The sequence below is a fragment of the Fistularia commersonii genome, chromosome 10 (assembly GCF_037954325.1).
Source record: "Fistularia commersonii isolate RoL2024-O1a breed Wild chromosome 10, RoL_Fcom_v1.0, whole genome shotgun sequence".
NCBI classification, from domain to species: Eukaryota; Metazoa; Chordata; class Actinopteri; order Syngnathiformes; family Fistulariidae; genus Fistularia; species Fistularia commersonii.
In genome coordinates, this window is record NC_141293.1 from 10,151,014 (window position 1) to 10,170,178 (window position 19,165).

Consider the following 19,165-nt stretch of genomic DNA (forward strand, 5'->3'; position numbering starts at 1 on the left):
AAAGAGTATTGGAGACGGAGGCTTTTTGAAACTTAATTTTCGGAGTTTGACCGATTATTTTGCAATCGGCGTTTTACATTTTTTGCCCTGTATAGACATCAAGAAATACGATAATTTCCTCTAAACCTGAACGCCTCTATCTTTATTGGACGGACGTTGTCGCCATCTGCTGATTTAACACTAGAACACACAACCACATATGTCTGCATTTCGGTAGATCATCGATAAAATATTCAAATTTTACAATTTCATAAACAAGTCTTGCGGCGTTGGTAAATTAAACAGTAATAAGCAATTATGACAAGAGTATCTGTTTGCTTCCCGTTTGGGGTGACAGGTCACAAAACAAGTCCGAGTACTGGTCAGGTGACTGCGATGAGTCTCTGAAGAGTGATGGACCACTCGACCAATCATATTTAGTTTTATAATCCTTGTAGCCAATCAGTGCTGAGAGGTGGGATCAAATATGGTTCATTTTTTTTTTTTTTTTTTTCAAAGGAGAGGAAATCCTAAGGAAATGTGTGGGATCACGCTCCGTGCGAGGAAGTATCCCCGGCTTTAACAATCTTTTCTGAGTAGGAACTATAACTTGCGGTGCATTCCCGGCGTCCCATACAAACAGGGGCGTGGTGGCGGACAAGTAATCGGGGGGAATCAGGGGGGAACCGACCGTCGTTAGGTCAAAATGTCGATTCAGTACGAGGTGGAACAGCTGGCTGACAGCTACGGGGTTGCGGATTCATTCCCCAAAGATTTCGGTTATGGAGAGGAGGAGGCCGATATCGAGGACAGCCCGGCGCCGTCTGACAGCAAACCGAGAATCCTGCTCATGGGTTTGAGGAGAAGTGGGAAATCGTCCATACAGAAGGTACGGATTAAATCTTGTAGCCCTTCCGCCGCAGCCTCTTCCACTTCACGTTAACGGGACGCTAGCAACAACAGCTAGTTGGGAGGTCTAGCATACATGCTAAGGATGATAGCTACTAATAAGCAGTGGAATAGGGAGATAACGGCGACTTGAGTTTTACCGCTAGCCACATCAAAGCTAATGGTTAGCTAGCGGTGTTAGCTCATGGGGTGTTAATGTAGTGAATTATTTACCGCTCAGACAGAGCAGCTCATCTCCCGCGTCTGAGGACATTCAGCATGTGACTCGCTTCGGTTATCAACTTATCCGACGCTGTCAAAAACCCGCGACGATTCCCGACCAGGCACAGGGCAGGTCCGGTGTGTAGCTCTCACATGACGGCGAAACCCGACCACACCTTACCGGTCGTAACACTGGGTTTCCAAATCTGTGCTGCACCTGCAGCCATCCTCTCAGACTTGCCTGGATTTTGGTGAGAGGGGCGATCACACACACACACACACACACACACACACACACACACACACACACAAACCACACACACACGACCACGCCATCTGCTCAAATCCAAGTTTACATTGAATCCCTTGAAGATCCCCTGAATGTCCCCAATATTTCCCTCTTCAGGACAAATGTCTCTCCTGTACGCTGTCATAAATGATAACCTCCTTGCAATAGTAAGTGTGGTTTTATGTCGCTTCTAGGGTGACTGTTCTTTTGCAGGTTATTCTACCAGATCTGCAACAGATTTGTCAATAAGCTATTAAAGCGTCTTGATAAATGCTGCTTGCTAACGGTCCAAGATACTAGATAAAAGTATGAGCACTTAACATATTTTTTTCTATTCTTTCTTTTCATACAAACATTGGCAGAACAAGTACTTCTCCTACATATTAGGTTGGTTGCGACACCTTCCTGCCAATCCGTGGGCATGGGCATGGTTTTTTCTCTTCTCTGCCCAAATCGCTCTCACCTTGCCAGGCAGCAGAATTACCAAGATCATGTGAGAATAATAGGTTTACATGGGAATTCATGCTTTATTTACCCTATGGACAGCCCTGAATGTAGCTCTAAAAAACAGTTGCCAAATCCGTTGTTACATGGTTAATGTGGTCACAGTGCTCAACTTTTACATTTGCTGCTTTCACACTGTTCCTTCTGTGTTATACAGGCCTGTAGACATAAAGGTAAGACTTTGTGCTGAACAGGTTAGTCTCTGTTATTAAAGTCCCCTCTAAGCCTCCTGTTTGGGCTCATAAGAATCATGTGATTTGGGTTTTTGCTGGGTTATTGGACTTTGACCCAAGTGGTTTTTCACGTGCTGTTTTTTTTTTTTTTTTTTTTTTTTTTAATGGCAGTGGTGAACTAACTAATCACCAGCCGTGACACGCTTCCGTACCTGATCTGTAACCTGCTGGAGACCCAAGAGGTGGATTCCAGAATGCCATTTTTGTGGAAACCCAAACACCCGAAAGAGATTGTGAACCGAGGGTGAATCCATCGGTTGCCATGGCAAGTGTTGGTTGTGCAGGGGGATCTCGGCGACACATTTCGACAGTCTGTCTGTCTTTCCCCTTGGATAAGCAGAAACACTGTCTCATTTCCTAAGTTATCAGGTCATATCAATGTGTGCAGAGAAGAGTATTAAACCACAGGTTTACTGGATTTAGTTCACTGACTAAGACCATCTAAAGTTACGGTTAGTGAAGTATTTTGCATTTACAATATTGCATGTCTGCATGTCTGTCCTAGCAAGAGAAGGTGAGGGGGGATAAATATGCAGGAAAACAACAAGGATGACAAATATGGACTGGCTATGTAATTAACATTCGCTCAGTTGCATGGGCTAATTTTTGTTTGTCTTCTTAACCTTGAATATTTTCATTGCTAATTTTTTATAGACATTCTTGTTGAATTGTACATCTTTTTTTATTTTTCACATTTCTGAATGGATAGTATATTTTGTATGTTGGTGCAGACAGTAAAAATTACACATTAATTTTGTCATAATCAGGCAACATGACAGTCAGCCAACATACATTGATCATATCTACAGTGAATGGCTGAAATCGGCAGACGTGCGTTATGTCTGCCATGTTTGCTCTGTTGCTGTGCATGTGACGTGGATGATGCCTCAGTGCCATTGAATCACCAAGACTGGAATGAGAGACCAAGTGATAATACATTACCGTCTATTTGCAGAAGTGTATTGATTGCTGTTGTCTAACCAGCATCCCTTGTATGATTCAGTGCTCTGTTTGGAAGATGAGTAAAGTGTTTTCCTTGTTTTGTAATGATTCTCTGTTCATTCCCAACCACTATGAATCACTATTTTTCTGTCCTTCAGTGCTATGCAATTTAATTATTAAAAATTCAAAAGGGCCATGGTTGGTTTTAACACAAAGCAAGATATTGGACCAGTTTGTGAGGGATGTTTTTAAACTTTGAAAAATGTTTTAACTTGGATCTAGAGAGGAATAAAATGTAAACACAAACATGCCCTCACCCACACACACACACCTTGAGAGCAGATACTGCAAAGTGCTTGCTCGGAAACTCTTTGTTTACATGTCAGATAGTGGGCTGAGATTACAGGACAAACACTCCACGGGGGAGCTGGTTCAAATAATTGAATTTTTCACCTAAAATAAGGCATTTCTGAGAGGGTTATTTGTTCATCGGGGTGAGAGATGTCAGGAAATAAAATACATAGTAATGTTCCCTTTTTTGTTTTAAGCCATAACACAAGTCCCAAATAATCTCTCTTTTCCTGCCTTCTAATAGGCAAATTCCATCGTTATGCAACATTTGTCACAAAACGTCACATCTTTTAAACAAACTTTAACTACAAAAGCTCTCTTTTTTGGGGGGGGCTTCTACTATATTTTCTGGTACTTGTTTTTGTGTTTTCTAACTGATTGTTATGTAATTCCTAATAGTTGTAAAGTAACATTGAAAGTAGACAGGAGCTCGTATTTGTTGTGCTATACTGTCCTGTTGGTAACACCCTTTTTATTGTTCAGCTTTGTCTTGAAGATAAGCTTTCTCTGGAAGTTTAATCAAGTCTGATGCAATGAAATAGCTTATCTCTGTGTTATTGGTTCTTTCAATTTGAAAAAATGACACTGGAGTGATTTGTCAAATGAGTAACAGATAATGGTATCAAATTTCAGGTTGTTTTCCACAAAATGTCGCCGAATGAGACGTTGTTCCTGGAGAGTACCAACAAGATCTACAAGGATGACATCTCTAGCAGCTCCTTCGTCAACTTCCAGATCTGGGATTTCCCGGGTCAGGTGGACTTCTTTGACCCCACCTTTGACTATGAGATGATCTTTCGAGGAACCGGGGCCTTGATATTTGTCATTGATGCTCAGGTGAAGAACAGACACCACTGATTTTAAAATGATGAGGTTGCTGGAAATCCAGTTTTACAGAAAATGAAATGAGACACCACTTCCACCCTGATGCTTCTCCCATGGTGTGAGATATTTCATTAAGTAATCTTTCTTTCTTCAAAGCAGTTCCCTGCATCCTTTTTGCTTGCCACCCAGCAGCTTTGAATAACTCCTGCTCGTGTCACTCTAATACCTCCAAATGGCTGCGAGGCTACTTTTATTCCCTGCTCATTTTATTTGAACAAATAAATATTGGAAGCCAGCAGAGGAGATTTATGGATGGAATGAAAGAGGACTTGAAGTTAGTTGGCGTGAGAGAAGAGGATGCAGAGACTAGGGTTAGATGGAGGCTGATGATTGGCTGAAGCGAAGATTTTATTCTAGCGAATTACTAAAGTTTGGTTTCTAATGACCTTGATCCAAAAAAGGTATGTGTCTGCATGAGATTTCACAAAAAAACAGAAAACAAAGATCTCCGGTCTCAGCAGGAGTCTAGCAGTCCACAAATCTGTGATTGTTCTATTGATTTATGAAAGAACTGCCGTCCTACAAGCTTGTCACCTGGTTTCATTTGAGCATCAACATGGATCAAGTTTAAAGAAGTTTAATGGCATGCCCAGAGGCTGAAATTAAAATTTTGATTCAATAGTCATTTGGGTAATTAGGTGAAAAAGTATCTGGTTTATTACATCCAAAATTACAGCTTGCCTTTTTCTTATACATATATATATATATATATATATCTCGGAGTGTTTGATGAACCAAGCTTGTCAGTCTGTGTTCATTCCTGTTATTAATCATTGAGACGGTTTAATTTCTGTGATATATTTTGTAATTTCTGTGTGGAACATACCCGTCTTTGAGCACGTGGTGTGTTTGGGACCATATGGGAGTGTGTCTGAAAATGTAGCTACATATTTATTATTAGAGTATTCTACTTGCCTAATGACACCTTGGATAGGTTCCATCCGCCCTGCATCCTTGAGTGTCGGATAAGCAGTGTAGATAATGCATGAGTATAGAGGTTGTGGTTTAATGGCGTGCCTTGTGTCTCCAGGACGACTATGTAGAAGCTCTGGGTAGGCTTCACCTCACTGTTTCGCGGGCCTACCGCGTCAACCCGGAGATCAACTTTGAAGTCTTCATCCACAAAGTGGACGGCCTCTCAGACGACCACAAGATTGAGACCCAGAGAGACATTCACCAGAGAGCAAATGATGACCTGGCAGACGCAAGTTTAGAGAAGCTACATCTCAGGTATATTGTGTAGCCTCCTGTCTGACTCTGTAGGCCTAATTAATTTTAATCCTTGAGCCCCTTTTTTTAACTTTTATTCACTCAGCAGCACTTTCATTTTAAAAACAGAGGAAGAAATGTCTAAGTTGTCAATTCGTCACAAAGCATCATCTGTGAAATTACAGGAAAAGCTTGAGAGCAGATACTGCAAAGTGCTTGCTCTGATAAAGTTTGTTCACATGTCATATAGGGGGTGGAGAGTATAGGACCAGCCAAACCAAATCACTCCATGGGGGGAGCATGCTCAAATAACGTAATTTTTCCTATAAAAAAGGCATTTCCTCAAATCAATTATTTATCCTATGTGAGAGACATCAGGAAATAAAATGTTGCAATGTTAGTTTTGTTGGGAAAGTCACATATTACATATCACCTCTGTTTTTCCTGCCTTTTAAAAGGCAAATTCCATTGTTCCATTGATTTCTTATGAAACATTACATCTTTTAAATAGATCTTAAAACTACCTTTAATTGTTAACTATTTTTGTTGATTTTGAGGTGGTGGCAATTTCTGCTACATTTTTTGGTACTTCTTGTTTTTTTTTGGGAAATTTGACTTATTAGGTATTTCCAAAAGGATGAAAGTAACTTTGTGATGCCAATTTGGAGAAGGCTGCAGACTGCAGAGTTGACTTCCATGATTGCATCTTAGAGATACACCAAGTGATGCTTTGAAGTCGAGCATCTCATGAATAACATTACATGTAGACGTAAGTGAAGTTATAGCCACAGGTTGTACTTTGTACACAGCCCGTCATGTGGGCATAATTGACGCTACAGTGTAAACTTTCTTTAAAAAGAGTCTTGTTGCCAAGTGTGTCTTGCCTCAAGTGTTGCAAATGTGATTAAGCATGTTATACTTACAAGGAAGTGGACCGGGGAACAGTAATTACATGGCAACCTTTTGCACCCAGAGATGGCCGGTAGATGTGTAGTTGGAACTCTGTGTTTCCACAGCTCAGATTTATCGGTTGGGAAAATCCACCCATCCACATGTTTGTAGGGCTGGTTTGAAATTCCTCTCCGTCCTTCTAATGAAGGCCCGCTGATCATGCGCCTTGAATGCCACAACGCCGTCTCACGCATCATCTGGAACGATGGCTGCATTTATATCACACTATTAAATGAGTGTGTTTCTTTTTATTTTCTCCCATGCCATGTAATTCAGATCACATATGTATCATGAGCAAGTCAGTGGAAAACGAGTACACACACACACACACACACACACACAATTGCTTAATCTTTTCAGAGCTCCCCTCCCTCTGGGCCGTCTCTGATGACTCTTACGCGTTTTAAAAGTATTTTTTAACTATTCTTGCTAATTAAAGGACATTTAATTCTAATATTTGGAAGTGCCAGTCATTTTATGTCTGCATGGCCATGAATTGGTGATTGTGGTTAAAGTTGCAGGTAATTTCTTGTTGATTCATTCTCTTTGCCACTTATCCACACTGAAGCCTTTCCCGGCTGCAACTGTAAAAGAGGCAGGGTTCACCCTTTACCGACATGCATGCTTGAGCAATCTAGGGTCTCCGGTCAACCGATTGCATGTTTTTGTCATGTTGGAGGCCCCAAGTCAGAATCAAACTCGGGACCTGTGAGATGAAATCACTATCATCTGTGCCATTGCGCCACCTGTTTCTAGATGTCTGGAGAATTTCCCATCAGTTACATTTATAATGGTTGCAAAGGTTTTAAAAGCCATAAAATGGATTCACTGGAAAAAGGTGTTCCAGCTGTAGGGAAAGAAACAGTGATATTAAGTCCACAGCATAGCGCCAGTCAGATGAGACTGTTATATCGATGTATCACACCCTTCCAAAGAGGGTCAAAGGTCACCAACTGTGCAGGAAATGCTTTTCCTGATGAATATTTTTGATTTCCCTTTGGAATTTCCTTGAAATGTGCAAAAATACTGCCTTGGATTAAAAAGTGAGCTGAGGGTGAAAGGTCACTGTTGGTGCCGCAGGTGTTCTCCACTGTAAACCCCTTGAGGGAAAGACACAGGGGAACCCCCCCCACATGTTTTCTATTCACTTCTGCTGGACTAGAAAAGGAACTGCAAACTGTGAACCCTGAAGCAATGTACAAACCAGATCTAAATATCTCTGAACTGTTAGAGCCCACCCAAACCGGCGCCCTGAATTCTTATTTGGAAGAGGGTCCTGACTGAATCTGGTGTCCCTGCTGCCATCTCAGCTGAGATGATTTACTTTCTTGGAAGTGTGTTTTTATTTGTTACACTTACACTAATGTCATGCTCCTTCCAAATAGTTTTTAAGAGCTTCTCATTGTTTGGCCTCAGCTTTAACATCTCAGTAACTGTTTCACTCTACAACTCGTGTGATTCCATCATTCATCTTATGAAGCAGTTTTTTTTTTTTTTTTCTCTTATTCTTGCATTTTGTCTGAATCTGGCTGACTCACGTGAAACTCCTCACATCCTAGTGCTTGTCATGTGATCCTGTGACTGTAGTTTCACCTGCCTGTCTGAGTTTCAGGAAGTGAGAAGTCTGAAGCAGCTGCATACAATACTATTGACATTTTCTTTTTCTTTTTTTTTGTGTTGATCCCTTTTCAGTTTTTATTTGACGAGTATCTACGATCACTCTATATTTGAGGCCTTCAGCAAAGTGGTGCAGAAGCTCATCCCTCAGTTGCCCACGCTTGAGAACCTCCTGAACATCTTCATTTCTGTGAGTGGACGACAACCCGCCAGGACTTAATGTCCTTTTTGTCAATTATGTGAATTGTGTGGGGCGGCCTGCAGGATGTGAGTCACTTGCTCTTCCTCCATACCAGTTTATGTCCATTTCATATCCAGACTATTTAATACTGTTAGACAGACGGTCTAACAGTATTAAATTAGCTCCAGTAGGCTCAGTGTGCATCCTGGCGGCAGACGTTCACACTTATACAAAACAAACTGTTTTATTATACTTTTCAAACATCCTTTTTTGAGTATTAAAACAATAGCAAGGAAAAAAGGATTAAATCATTTTTGGAAAATTGACGTAAGTTATTTTTCAGATCATTCAAGGGTAAGAAAGATCTCATTGAAATTGACCTTTTCAATAAAAATAGATCATTTCCACCGAATATGAGTTCCAACACCTTTAGCACCGAACAGAAACTTGTTCCTTTTTCCCCGTGATCTTTTCTAACTATCCTTTTTGTCACCCTTCTTTCGTCGCTCTACTTGACAATGATGCGCGACAGAATTCAGGAATAGAGAAGGCCTTTTTGTTCGACGTTGTAAGCAAGATCTACATCGCCACGGACAGCTCTCCCGTGGACATGCAGTCTTACGAGCTGTGCTGTGACATGATCGACGTGGTCATCGACGTGTCCTGTATCTATGGGTGAGCGATCTAGCTCAAAAGCTCTTGTCACCTTGGCCTGTGGCCTGTGGAATAACAGTCTTTCTCCCTTTTTCTGCCTAACACTGTTGGCATACACGAAGCCTGAGGGAGGATGGCAGTGGAAGCGCTTACGACAAGGAGTCCATGGCCATCATCAAGCTTAACAACACCACTGTGCTTTACTTGAAGGAGGTCACCAAGTTCCTCGCCCTTGTCTGCATCCTGCGGGAAGAAAGCTTTGAGCGCAAAGGTGTCAAAATCTTATTGCTCAATCTGGCCTTTGCCTCCCATTTTCCTTCAGCAACTTATCGCAGCGTGTTCTTTATCTGACAGACAAATGAATGCTACCTCTAATCGCATGTACTTTAATCATATTCAGGGATTTAAGAGATAGATTTTTGTAAAAAGTCTGATTACGATGCAAAACAAGGAATCACTCTTGTTTGACCCTTGAATAGGTCAATGGGTCACACTATTTCCAACGCCTACTATTATGCAACACCTCCCATAATGCAATGCAGTATGATATCTGATCTAAGACCCCAATAACAGCCCATAGAACAAGCACACTAATGTTTGACATGTGGAGAAATTGGATCAGTTAACTAGATATCCAAATTGTGGAAAAAGGGGATTGAATGAAGTGCTCTATTTGCATTATCATTTGAAAAAAATGTATCTTAACTTGTACAAACAAAAACATATTATTGTCTCATGGTCCAAATTTGTAAACAGTAAACAAGACTCTTTCCTGACTTTTCCTGATCTCAGCTGGGATGCTTGACATGTGTGACACAAATACAATATATAGGAAAAAAAAAATCAGAATGTATTTGTAAAAGAAATAACTGTGGATTCTGTTCTCACCAGGTTTGATAGATTACAACTTCCACTGTTTCCGGAAGGCCATTCATGAAGTATTCGAAGTGGGCGTGTCCACCCAGCGTCCTGCAGGCCCCCAGGCGGTGGGCTCACCCTGCACCAAGTCAGTCGCGCTAAATGGCACGCCTCGCAGCACCATCTAGTCACTGATACAACAAAAAAAAAAAAAACGACAACAAAACAACAAAAAATGACTCAAAAACAAACAACAATAGATGCAAAGAGACATTTGCAGAGAGAAGGGCAGAGACGCCAGGGAGCCTACGGAGGAGAGACTTGTAGACCTTGGCTCAGACAGCACCGACCACAATCCTTTGCTCCTTGCACCTAAAAAGACTGATGGATGCCTCAGACCTGGACGGGGGTCCCCAGATTGCCTGGAAACACACGTTTTAATTTCAGGTGAAGGTGAAAAATAAGAGGCACGACATGGGCTGAGAAGAAACCAAGGGAAAAGCACTGCTCCTGGACCTGTGGGGGGAGGGGGGGGTTCTTTGGCTTTCCTGTTGCATTTTTGTTTTCAAAGCTGTGACAATTAGTGGTCCCTCAATGTGACCAAAAAGTGGGGGAGAGGGACAAGAAACCTTAGTTTCTGTCCTGCCACAGACAGCCTGATGTCAGTTTTTTCCGATTTCTGTCTGGTGAGGAAACCCGCCTGGACTGCTTCTGCTGGCAGGTAGTTTGGGGGAAAACAAGATGGTGGACGTTCAAACCGGCACAGGTTCAAAGATGGCCTTACGTAGATGAAGCTTGTCTGCACTGCGAGCTTTCTCTCTTTCTCTCACCTCACTTCACCTCGCCTCACCTCACATCACTGTACCTGAATGCTGCCCGAAACTCGCCTTTTGGTTCCACTTTTGAAGGGAAAACAATTATTTGCGAGTAGAACATTTAAAAAAAGGGATTTGTGTGTGCGAGTGTGCATGAGTGCGAGCGTGCAAGTGTGTGACAGGTTTTTATTAGATCCCTTGCAGAGCTGGTCAAGAATGCATCCAGAAAATTGATCACCCTCCTCTCAATAGCAACAGGCTTTGGTTGGGGGAAAAAAATCAATGAAATTGAGTCTTTTTTTTTTTTTTTTTTGTTTCTGCCCAGTAATGCTTAGCCTCAGTTTGGCTGTATATTTGGAAACAGGCTTCACAAAAGCACTGCCAAAAAAATGACGAAAGACCTGGAAACCATTTGATTAGTACATACATGTAATGTATGTGTTGTTTGTTGTAACAACAGACTTCACGAAGATGCTTGGACCCCATTATTTGTTGTTTTCAAAGAAATTTCAGGGTATTGGTTGAAAAATGCATGTATTATTTTTTTTTCAACGTGTCACTGCGTTTTTGTCCTGCGTTCAGCAGTATCCAAGCATGCCTGCGTCAGTACGCTGCCAGCTTGTCGGAACTCCTCGACCACAACAGGTGGTGATGTTTCCAGAGGTGAGACGGCAGGAAGTGAAGTTTAACAAAGAACATTTAACCAGATGCTGCAGGGTTGGGTTGGGGGAAGACCACAGCTTGTAGCTTTTCACCTTGACAGTGAGGCGACAGATGCTCAAGGCCACTTTTTCTCTCGTTTTCCTTCAGTATGAAATGTGAGCGACCAGATTAGCGGGGGCATTTCCCAATTTCGCCAAGTAAAAGTTTAGTTTACATCAGCCATTAGGAGGCCGTGTTAAGTTATTCAGAGAGAACCTGCTTCACGACATGAGGACCCGAAAACACACTTGCACATCGTGACGGATGATTGATTCAATGTGTGACACTATACTGTGACAAATAAATGAACATTCAAAGTCTTTTGGAATTGTGATAATCTGCCTCAGCGCAACAGGGATTGGTGCGAGGAGATGAAGTTTAATGCATGTTTAATGTAATCCTAATTGAAGTTCCTTTTCAGGATTAATTCCAGAAGGAATGAATGGATGTTGGTTTTCCATCACAAGTTGACCAGGTGGTATTCATATTAATTGGAGCCCAACATACTAATGATGTGAGCTACTTGGACCTGCAGGTCAGCCAATCAGGATGCAGGATTTTGTCTTATGCATGTGCAGCTATTAGCATATTGGTGCTAGGAGCTGCAACTAGTTAATGAGTGGTTAATGCAGTGAATAAACTGCTAATTTACCAAACTTAGCAAATGCAAACTTACCTAAATACTGAGTAGTTACTTGTAAGGGTCTGTTTTGTCTTTGCTAGTGAACCAGTCACTCTTGGGACCTCAGTTAACAGAGTCTACTAGCTGATTAGAAGTAGTCTGGGATAAAATATTTTAGATGTAACTGTATTTACTTAAGTCCTGCATGTAGTCTGGATGCTACTGAGGTACCATTCTGTGCCACTGCAGCTGCTTGCAGAAACAAGTAACTGGTTGTTGTGATAGAACTTGTGATTATATTTTTGATGGTTTGAGAAAATTTACCGTTAATCCTTAATTTTTTTTGATGATAAAACTAACTGTTAGAACTCGGGCTTTGGCCTCTGAGTGCCTGCAAAGGCACTCATAGCCACAAGATGGCGCTGTAGCCCTTCCAATCTCCTCAGAAGCCCAGGAAAGCATGTTCTTATTAAATTTAATGTAATCATGCATCATTTACTCAACCTTTATGGCGAATTTTACGGCCTGTTAGAGCATCAGTGTTAATGTCGCCGCACTCCGCCCTCTTCTGTACAAAAAAATTGGTACTATTTCCAATATCGAACCTAGAGCCCATATCGAACCTAGAGGATGATCTCCAATCTCATTTTCAAAGACTATCTTTTCCAAGATATTAATAATAATAATTTGTATGTGCCAGTATTTTCTGTTTTCCCCTAAGCTGCTGTGGTGAGGAGGGCAAGAAAGAAAAACACCACTGCTGGATTTCAGCGAGGATAAAAACAACTCGGTGAATTTTCTTTTTTCGCCATGTGAGTTATTCCTCAGTTAAGTTAAATAAGCCTCACAGCCACTGTCAAGATCCATTATGTGGGGAGGAGGCGAGACAGCTAAACACCACTTCCACACAATTTAGATGCAATAAAACACTGACAGCTTTTTTATCCACTTCATTAAGCCAGTAATTTCTTATAAAAATCTCCCGCATTAATCCGACCGATGGTTTCCCCGTGGTTCCTTAAGCTCTCCTCCAACCTTAGCCTCCTAGCTTTGATGCTTACTCAAACAGGCGCTAATTTGAGATAAATTATGCATCCGCATGTAGTCCACCCGCGCCGATGAGGAGAAAGTGTGACACTGGGAGAGATGGCGTATTAAAACAAACCGTTTTATCTCAGCAGACAGTCCAGCCCAGGCGGCTCTGCAACCTGTTGATGTGGGAAGCACTTGATGTTCCAAGGAGGGCAGAGGTCATGGGAGTCTTGATCTTGAAGGTTGAGTGTAGCGTCCGGTGGAAGCTTGCTGGACGAGGACTTTCACCCAAACCCTTGTAAAATTCTTAACTGTCCAGTTAATGTTGACTATAACAACTCAGTTGACTCCACACGGGGGAGGTTGGTTTTTCAGAGATGTCAATGTCATTGGAATCTGAAATTTATTGAATGACCTGAATCCAAATTCTATTGACTTGTCTTTCACCCCTTTCACTAAATAATGAAATCCAGCAGATTACACCAAGGACCAAAAAAAATAGCACATTTTTTTACCATAAATATAGAGAGCCTTTGTTTTAACCTGTCCATGTCTGTGATTTTAAATATCAAAAAAGCTAAATGTCACCTTTCAAAAAGTTTATCACAAAGTAGTTAAAAATCAGCAAAAATATCAGTTATTTGACAATCCATTTAATACATCCAAATGTATTAAATGACCAAACAAGCCAAACATGCTTTCTTAAAATATCTTAACAAAACAATAATTTATCAGTCAAATTACACATATTTCATCACTCTATTTATTTATATATATTTTTTCTTGGTGGAGTGGATGTTACAACTTGATATTGATTACATGCCCCCTCATTGCGCTTTGTACTGCACGGTCAAAGGTCAGCTGAAGCCGGAACAGTGATTTACTGTTCAGTCAATCGATCAAACGTTGGCTTATACGGCATGAGTCTTCAATCATGTTCACCTGCTACGAGACATGATGAGGAAAAGTTTGCGTTGTGGTATATTTACATTTTAGTGATAAGCCATGAAAGTAAAGCTAAAAATGTAGACTACATTGAAAGGAATGTAAATCCATCAGTTAAAGATACAAGACACCGTTTCTTCCCCCAGAAACTGTCAGGATAAGAGTTCTGAGCTGCTGCCTGGGACTTCCTGCATCTTCTTATGAGCCTTTATTGCATATTTTCAGATCCTGGAGGGATGGAATACATTCACAGTAGAAAATTTTTAAACCTTGAACGATGATCTGAGACTCTGTTAGACGCCGACGTTGATTCGTCTCTAGATGGAGCTATTTTCTAGTCTTTTGCTCTGTCTGGTCCAAACCCGGAGGTCTGCATCAGACAAGACCGCTTCCAGCGGGTTGGGGAGGATAAAAAGTTTGAGATGCAGACGTGTGATGTAGGTTTTCATACGGGGGGAAGCTTTACCCCTGCCTCCAAAAAGGAAGCCCGAGCAATAATGAAATTAATCAGGCGCAGCTACTTCTGCACGTGATGTCATGCTCACTTCCGCACGTTAGCCCGCCCTTCATCATGCATGTCTTAGTGCCATTACAATGATATTGGCATGTTCTTAATAAAACAAGGCGGTGCTATCTCTCATCTTTTCGTTTTATTAGGCCGGCTTATGAGACATGGGGGGAAAATGACTTTAGTAGGCTGACAGATGTAATAGAGTTCATTTGTTGTATTGTGAAGCAACCAGTGAGTGTAATTCCTCAGCAGTGGTGGGAGGATTGAGCTGAGATGAGTGTTTCATGGTGGCCACAGCAGCAGAGGGTGGAAACGTGAAGATGCCGAGGTTTCCAAATGTTGGAGGATGTTGTGCGGCAATGTTGATAGATTAGATTTTCCGCCGGTCGCCTTCGATTCTGGAATGACTGATCTGGAAAGGTCTTGTCTTGGTCAACCGGCCACGTTGTATATTTTCCATTTCCATCTGCCGTGACAATAATCCCTCTTTGTAAGGGCCTTCACTTGGCAAAGTGAGGTAGTTGCATCAGCTTTGCTTTTCAAGTTCACAGTTACTGCTGGCAGAAATGAATCAACAACAGAATCAACAACCCAAACCACTCCTATATTCAGGGAATTTGTGGCTTTTCATTGAATTATATAACCAAATGTTTGTTTCTTGAACAGCACAAGGCATCTGAAGCTACATTTTAATTACTCTGTAATTACTCACGGAGGCCTGCAATGTAGATGATTGATACCTGCATATAGATGAAATCATGTCACCAAAACATTATGCTGTGGAGAAGATGATTATTTAACAAGTAAGTAACAATACATATTATCTTTTATTTGAATGTCCTGGACAACGATGTCAGAACAGTTTTTTAACTAATCCTGTAATAATGCTGATCACATTTTTGCAAATTATAACATTTTTAATTGGGTGGAAAATAAATATAGGAAGGAGTGGATCCACTTCAGCATCAACCTACTTATCAAATTTTCATTTAAGAGCTAATAATGTCAATAAGTAAATAATTTCATGTCCTGATTTTTTAAGGTGTTTTTTTTTATTCAGCTTCATTAAACTGGGCAGCAGGGGGCTGGGGCCCCGGAGCCCCCGTCAACAAAAGGGGGCAGTGACAGATGCCATTTTCTCAGTATCATGCAGATACAATAGAGCCGGATGACACTGACCCTGAGAGTGACAGACGGGTGTGCGCGCATGTTCTCTGTGAACTTGATGGAACATGATAGTAGAGAAGTGGATTATGGGGGAGACTACCAGGCTACCCCTCCTTGGTCACCCTCATCTGAGCCCCTCTGCATGCCAGTATATGTATGCAATTTGTGTGTGCGTGTGTGGGTTTCAGTAGAGCCAACATGACCCCCATCTTGTTACAGCAAGACAGCTGGATCAGTCACCCATTGCTTGCTTAGAATTCAGGGGCACGGCGGTTTTAAAAAAAAAAAAAGAGAGAAAGCGAGAGAGAGAGAAAACGCACAAATTTCTGTGGGTGCAACCCCTTGGCCTTAAAATATGCAGCTTTCACTTCACCCAAGGATGTTCCGGTCATTTGGAGAAACCAGAAAACGTGCGGGTTTAGGCAGGGGTGTGTGTGTGTGTATGTGTGTGTTCGTGTGTGCTACAGGATTGGAGATGCAGAAATGGCCCTCTTTTTTTTTGGGGGGGGGATAAGAAGAGTGAGCTTTAGCCAGCATGGTATGGTGACACAGGGCAGGGTTATTGACTTCTGACAGTGGATCTGAGTTTCTGAGGCTTGGATGAAAAGATGGAAGAAAGTGGGAAAGAAAGCGATGGCGTGGAGAGGCAAAAGAATTAAAGGACTGGCAGCTGTACAAATGCCTGGTATACACATAACACACACGCACACACTGAGGCGTGGAAAGCCACATTGAGTGTAAGATGCTAATCCTGCCAGACTCATCAGAGTCACCATCTCCTTGCTCATTATCTGTGGAGGGAAAAGCAGTGTGGACAATTGCGGCCGCTGTAAAGTTGGTATAAAGTGCCTGTGTTTCAGGGCGTTTTAAAACAGGTCGACCGTCCATTAAGGCTGTTGTGTTTATTTGAAAGAGAAAGAAAAAAATTACAAATATGTGTGTGTGTGTGTGTGTGTGTGTGTGTGTGTGTGTGTGTGTGTGTGTGTGTGTGTGTGTGTGTGTGTGTGTGTGTGTGTGTGTGTGTGTGTATATAAAATATGTATATTTTATGTATACATAAAGAAAAAAAAAAATATTCTATTGATTTTGTTCTAAATTAAGTGATCCTGAGCAAACATCCCAGTTGCAATATCGTATTTTAGTTACTGTAGCATTATCAGTGACGCCACTTTAGGTTCCTCTGGTGGTAACGAAAGCCACATGCGATTGAGATAGTACAAGAAATGAAAACACTTAGAACCTTGAGATGATTAAAATGGGAATTTAAAAAAAAAGATAATTCCATTTAATATTTTCTCGAAAACAAGATAAACATTTGCGTTCGGTTGCGAGGTAAAACCTGCACTCAATTTCCTCATGACAAGGCCCGGAGAAAACGAATAGCTCAGAGCATTCTTTTTAATTTCAATAAAAAGGCAGTAATAGTTTCATTATTATAATTTGCAGAGACTGCGATCCTTACGAAAGAAGAATGTTATTTTAAAAGTCCTGAAATGAAAAAGAAAAAAGTGTGCAATGTAATATTTGTAGGAGCGTTTATTGTGTGGACTGTATTGTGCTATTATAGTGCATGTTTGTTAATGACAACAAACACATATGAAAGCATTTTAATTTATATGTGTCTAGGCGATCTGAAATACTTTTGGTTAATAGTATTATCACATATTAGTAAACTGCCTATAAATATATAATGGGTGTTCAGTACACTGTAGGCCTGGTTTTGAACAATGAAGATATTAAAACAGACTATCTACATTAATTAATCAAAAATCTCAACATGAAAAGTAAGAAAAACTGGAATATACATTTCCAGGAGTATGAAATACAACATTTTCCTTTTTTTAATAGAACGGAGTTCAAATTGGGACAAAAAGTATCCCTAAAATACTCGCCTCTCACTTGCATCTTTAACTAGTTGCTAATTTATCAACAGCCAGTCCTGGACATGAAGTTCATCAGTATTTAATGTGTGTCCTCTATCCAGCCCAGGCATTCCTCATAGCTGTCCAAGTGTTATTTTTCCTGATTTAATGTTCCTTGAGGGAGCGACGGCAGCTCAAAGAATATCGAAATAGCCGCTTTTAAAACAATAAACAGCCTCCTCGGCGTTGAGCAGCTCCCTCGCAGAGGAGCACCATTGTAATGGCTGTCAAAAAGGCCTCAGAGAATTTTGGGGGGCAGAAGTGGACTTAAAGATGATTAAGTGGTCTTGTGCGTGGAGACCAAAAGGGAATTGTAAACAACATTAGAACCAATGATCCTCGGGTCACAGCAAATATGAACAAATTGCTGTTTTGGATGGAGGTTTACCGACGGGTAGGGTTTTTGGAACATGTAATTTGTGTGTAATTTTGAACATTTCCTAGCTTCTACTACTTTATTTTCACGCAACACTAATCATTGCCACACTTTCATGACAGCATTTCACTGTTGTCACCATCTGTCTTGACTCCTCCCCTTTGGTGGTCACTTTCAGAACACTGATTTTAAAGAATCAGATCAACCGTTCCGATCAACCGAAGCGGTTTGCATCCAGGAGCCGTTACTCCGAAGACCTTTCAGCCTCTATGTGGTGAACCTGTGACACTCAGCTGTCAATCATATTGACTATCAACCACTTCATAGTCCATTGTTAGATAAACAAATAACTCATTCTCCCTCCCATATTGCCCACTTTCTTCATGAAAAGCGGAATACAACAGTTATTTAATAATTCATTCATTCATTATCTATATTGCTTACCCTGCACTCGAGGTCGAGGCGGTGCTAGAATCTATCCCAACCGTTATTGACCGAGAGGTAGGGTTCACCCCGGACTGATCGCCAGTTGATTACAGGACCAAATGTAAAGACATACAAGCATTCATTCTCTCATTCACACATCGTAGAGACATGTAACCATTCCCCCTTTTATTCATAAATCGTATGGAGGCAAGCAACTGTTCACCCTTTCATTCACACATTGCATTGAAACATGCAACCATTCACTCTCTCATTCATGTCTGGGCGATTTAGGTCTCCAATGAACCTCCTGCATATTTTTTGACCATGGGAGGAACATGGAGAACCCGAGGCAAACCAACACAGATACATGGGAGAACATGGAGACTCCACACAGAAAGGTCAACTTCGAGGTGGGGGAGCACGAACCAATATACCACCATGCCTTTCCTATTTTTATCATCCCATATTCACTGTACTCGATTTCTACGGTCATAGGATTATAAAAAGTGTGTGCCTGTAAGCGTGGGTGTGTATCAAATTGAAATGTATGCTGCTATAATTTGTGATTTTATTTTTTAATAAATCTTTGTCCAGTCCAAAATTAAAATTCATAAATAACTCTTCCCAAAGTTTTTAAACCCATTTGTAGCGATGAGATGTAACTAAGGGCATCCTGTTGTCATGAAATGATCAACATGTAGTAACAACATTCAGCTTGTTGTTGAGATGAAAGATGAAAACCTGCAAATTGGTGGACTTTTGATATGGGGACTGATAAGAGAGGGTCAGCATCGCTAATGGTTATCATCAGGGTCAAAGGTCAGGAAATGCTCTGGATTGTGTGCTCTGAGTCGCCCGTTTCCCGGAGTTTTTTTATTTATTTT

General features: G+C 41.2%; 1 protein-coding gene across 2 annotated transcripts; it reads left to right on the forward strand.

Annotated features, from left to right (window-relative positions):
* The first annotated feature begins 479 nt into the window (after positions 1-479).
* On the forward strand, positions 480-11,600 carry rragca (Ras-related GTP binding Ca). 2 transcript variants are annotated; one of them, XM_086153686.1, is made up of 7 exons: positions 480-868; positions 4,042-4,245; positions 5,324-5,523; positions 8,146-8,260; positions 8,784-8,926; positions 9,028-9,176; positions 9,797-11,600. In XM_086153686.1, exons 1-7 carry the CDS (start codon positions 686-688, stop codon positions 9,949-9,951), a joined length of 1,149 nt encoding a protein of 382 aa, XP_086009812.1. In that variant the 5' UTR covers positions 480-685; the 3' UTR covers positions 9,952-11,600. The 2 variants fall into 2 exon arrangements, with proteins under 2 accessions (XP_086009812.1, XP_086009813.1); XM_086153687.1 differs by lacking the exon at positions 480-868 and adding an exon at positions 2,466-2,567.
* Positions 11,601-19,165: the final 7,565 nt, after the last annotated feature.

What these genes read in the sequence shown, in the direction of transcription:
- rragca (XM_086153686.1), top strand. Translation starts at nt 686, where the DNA reads ATGTCGATTCAGTACGAGGTGGAACAGCTGGCTGACAGCTACGGGGTT. An exon ending in TTAGAGAAGCTACATCTCAG is followed by an intron (nt 5,524 to 8,145) that starts GTATATTGTGTA and finishes ATCCCTTTTCAG; the next exon opens with TTTTTATTTGACGAGTATCT. An exon ending in GACGTGTCCTGTATCTATGG is followed by an intron (nt 8,927 to 9,027) that starts GTGAGCGATCTA and finishes GCATACACGAAG; the next exon opens with CCTGAGGGAGGATGGCAGTG.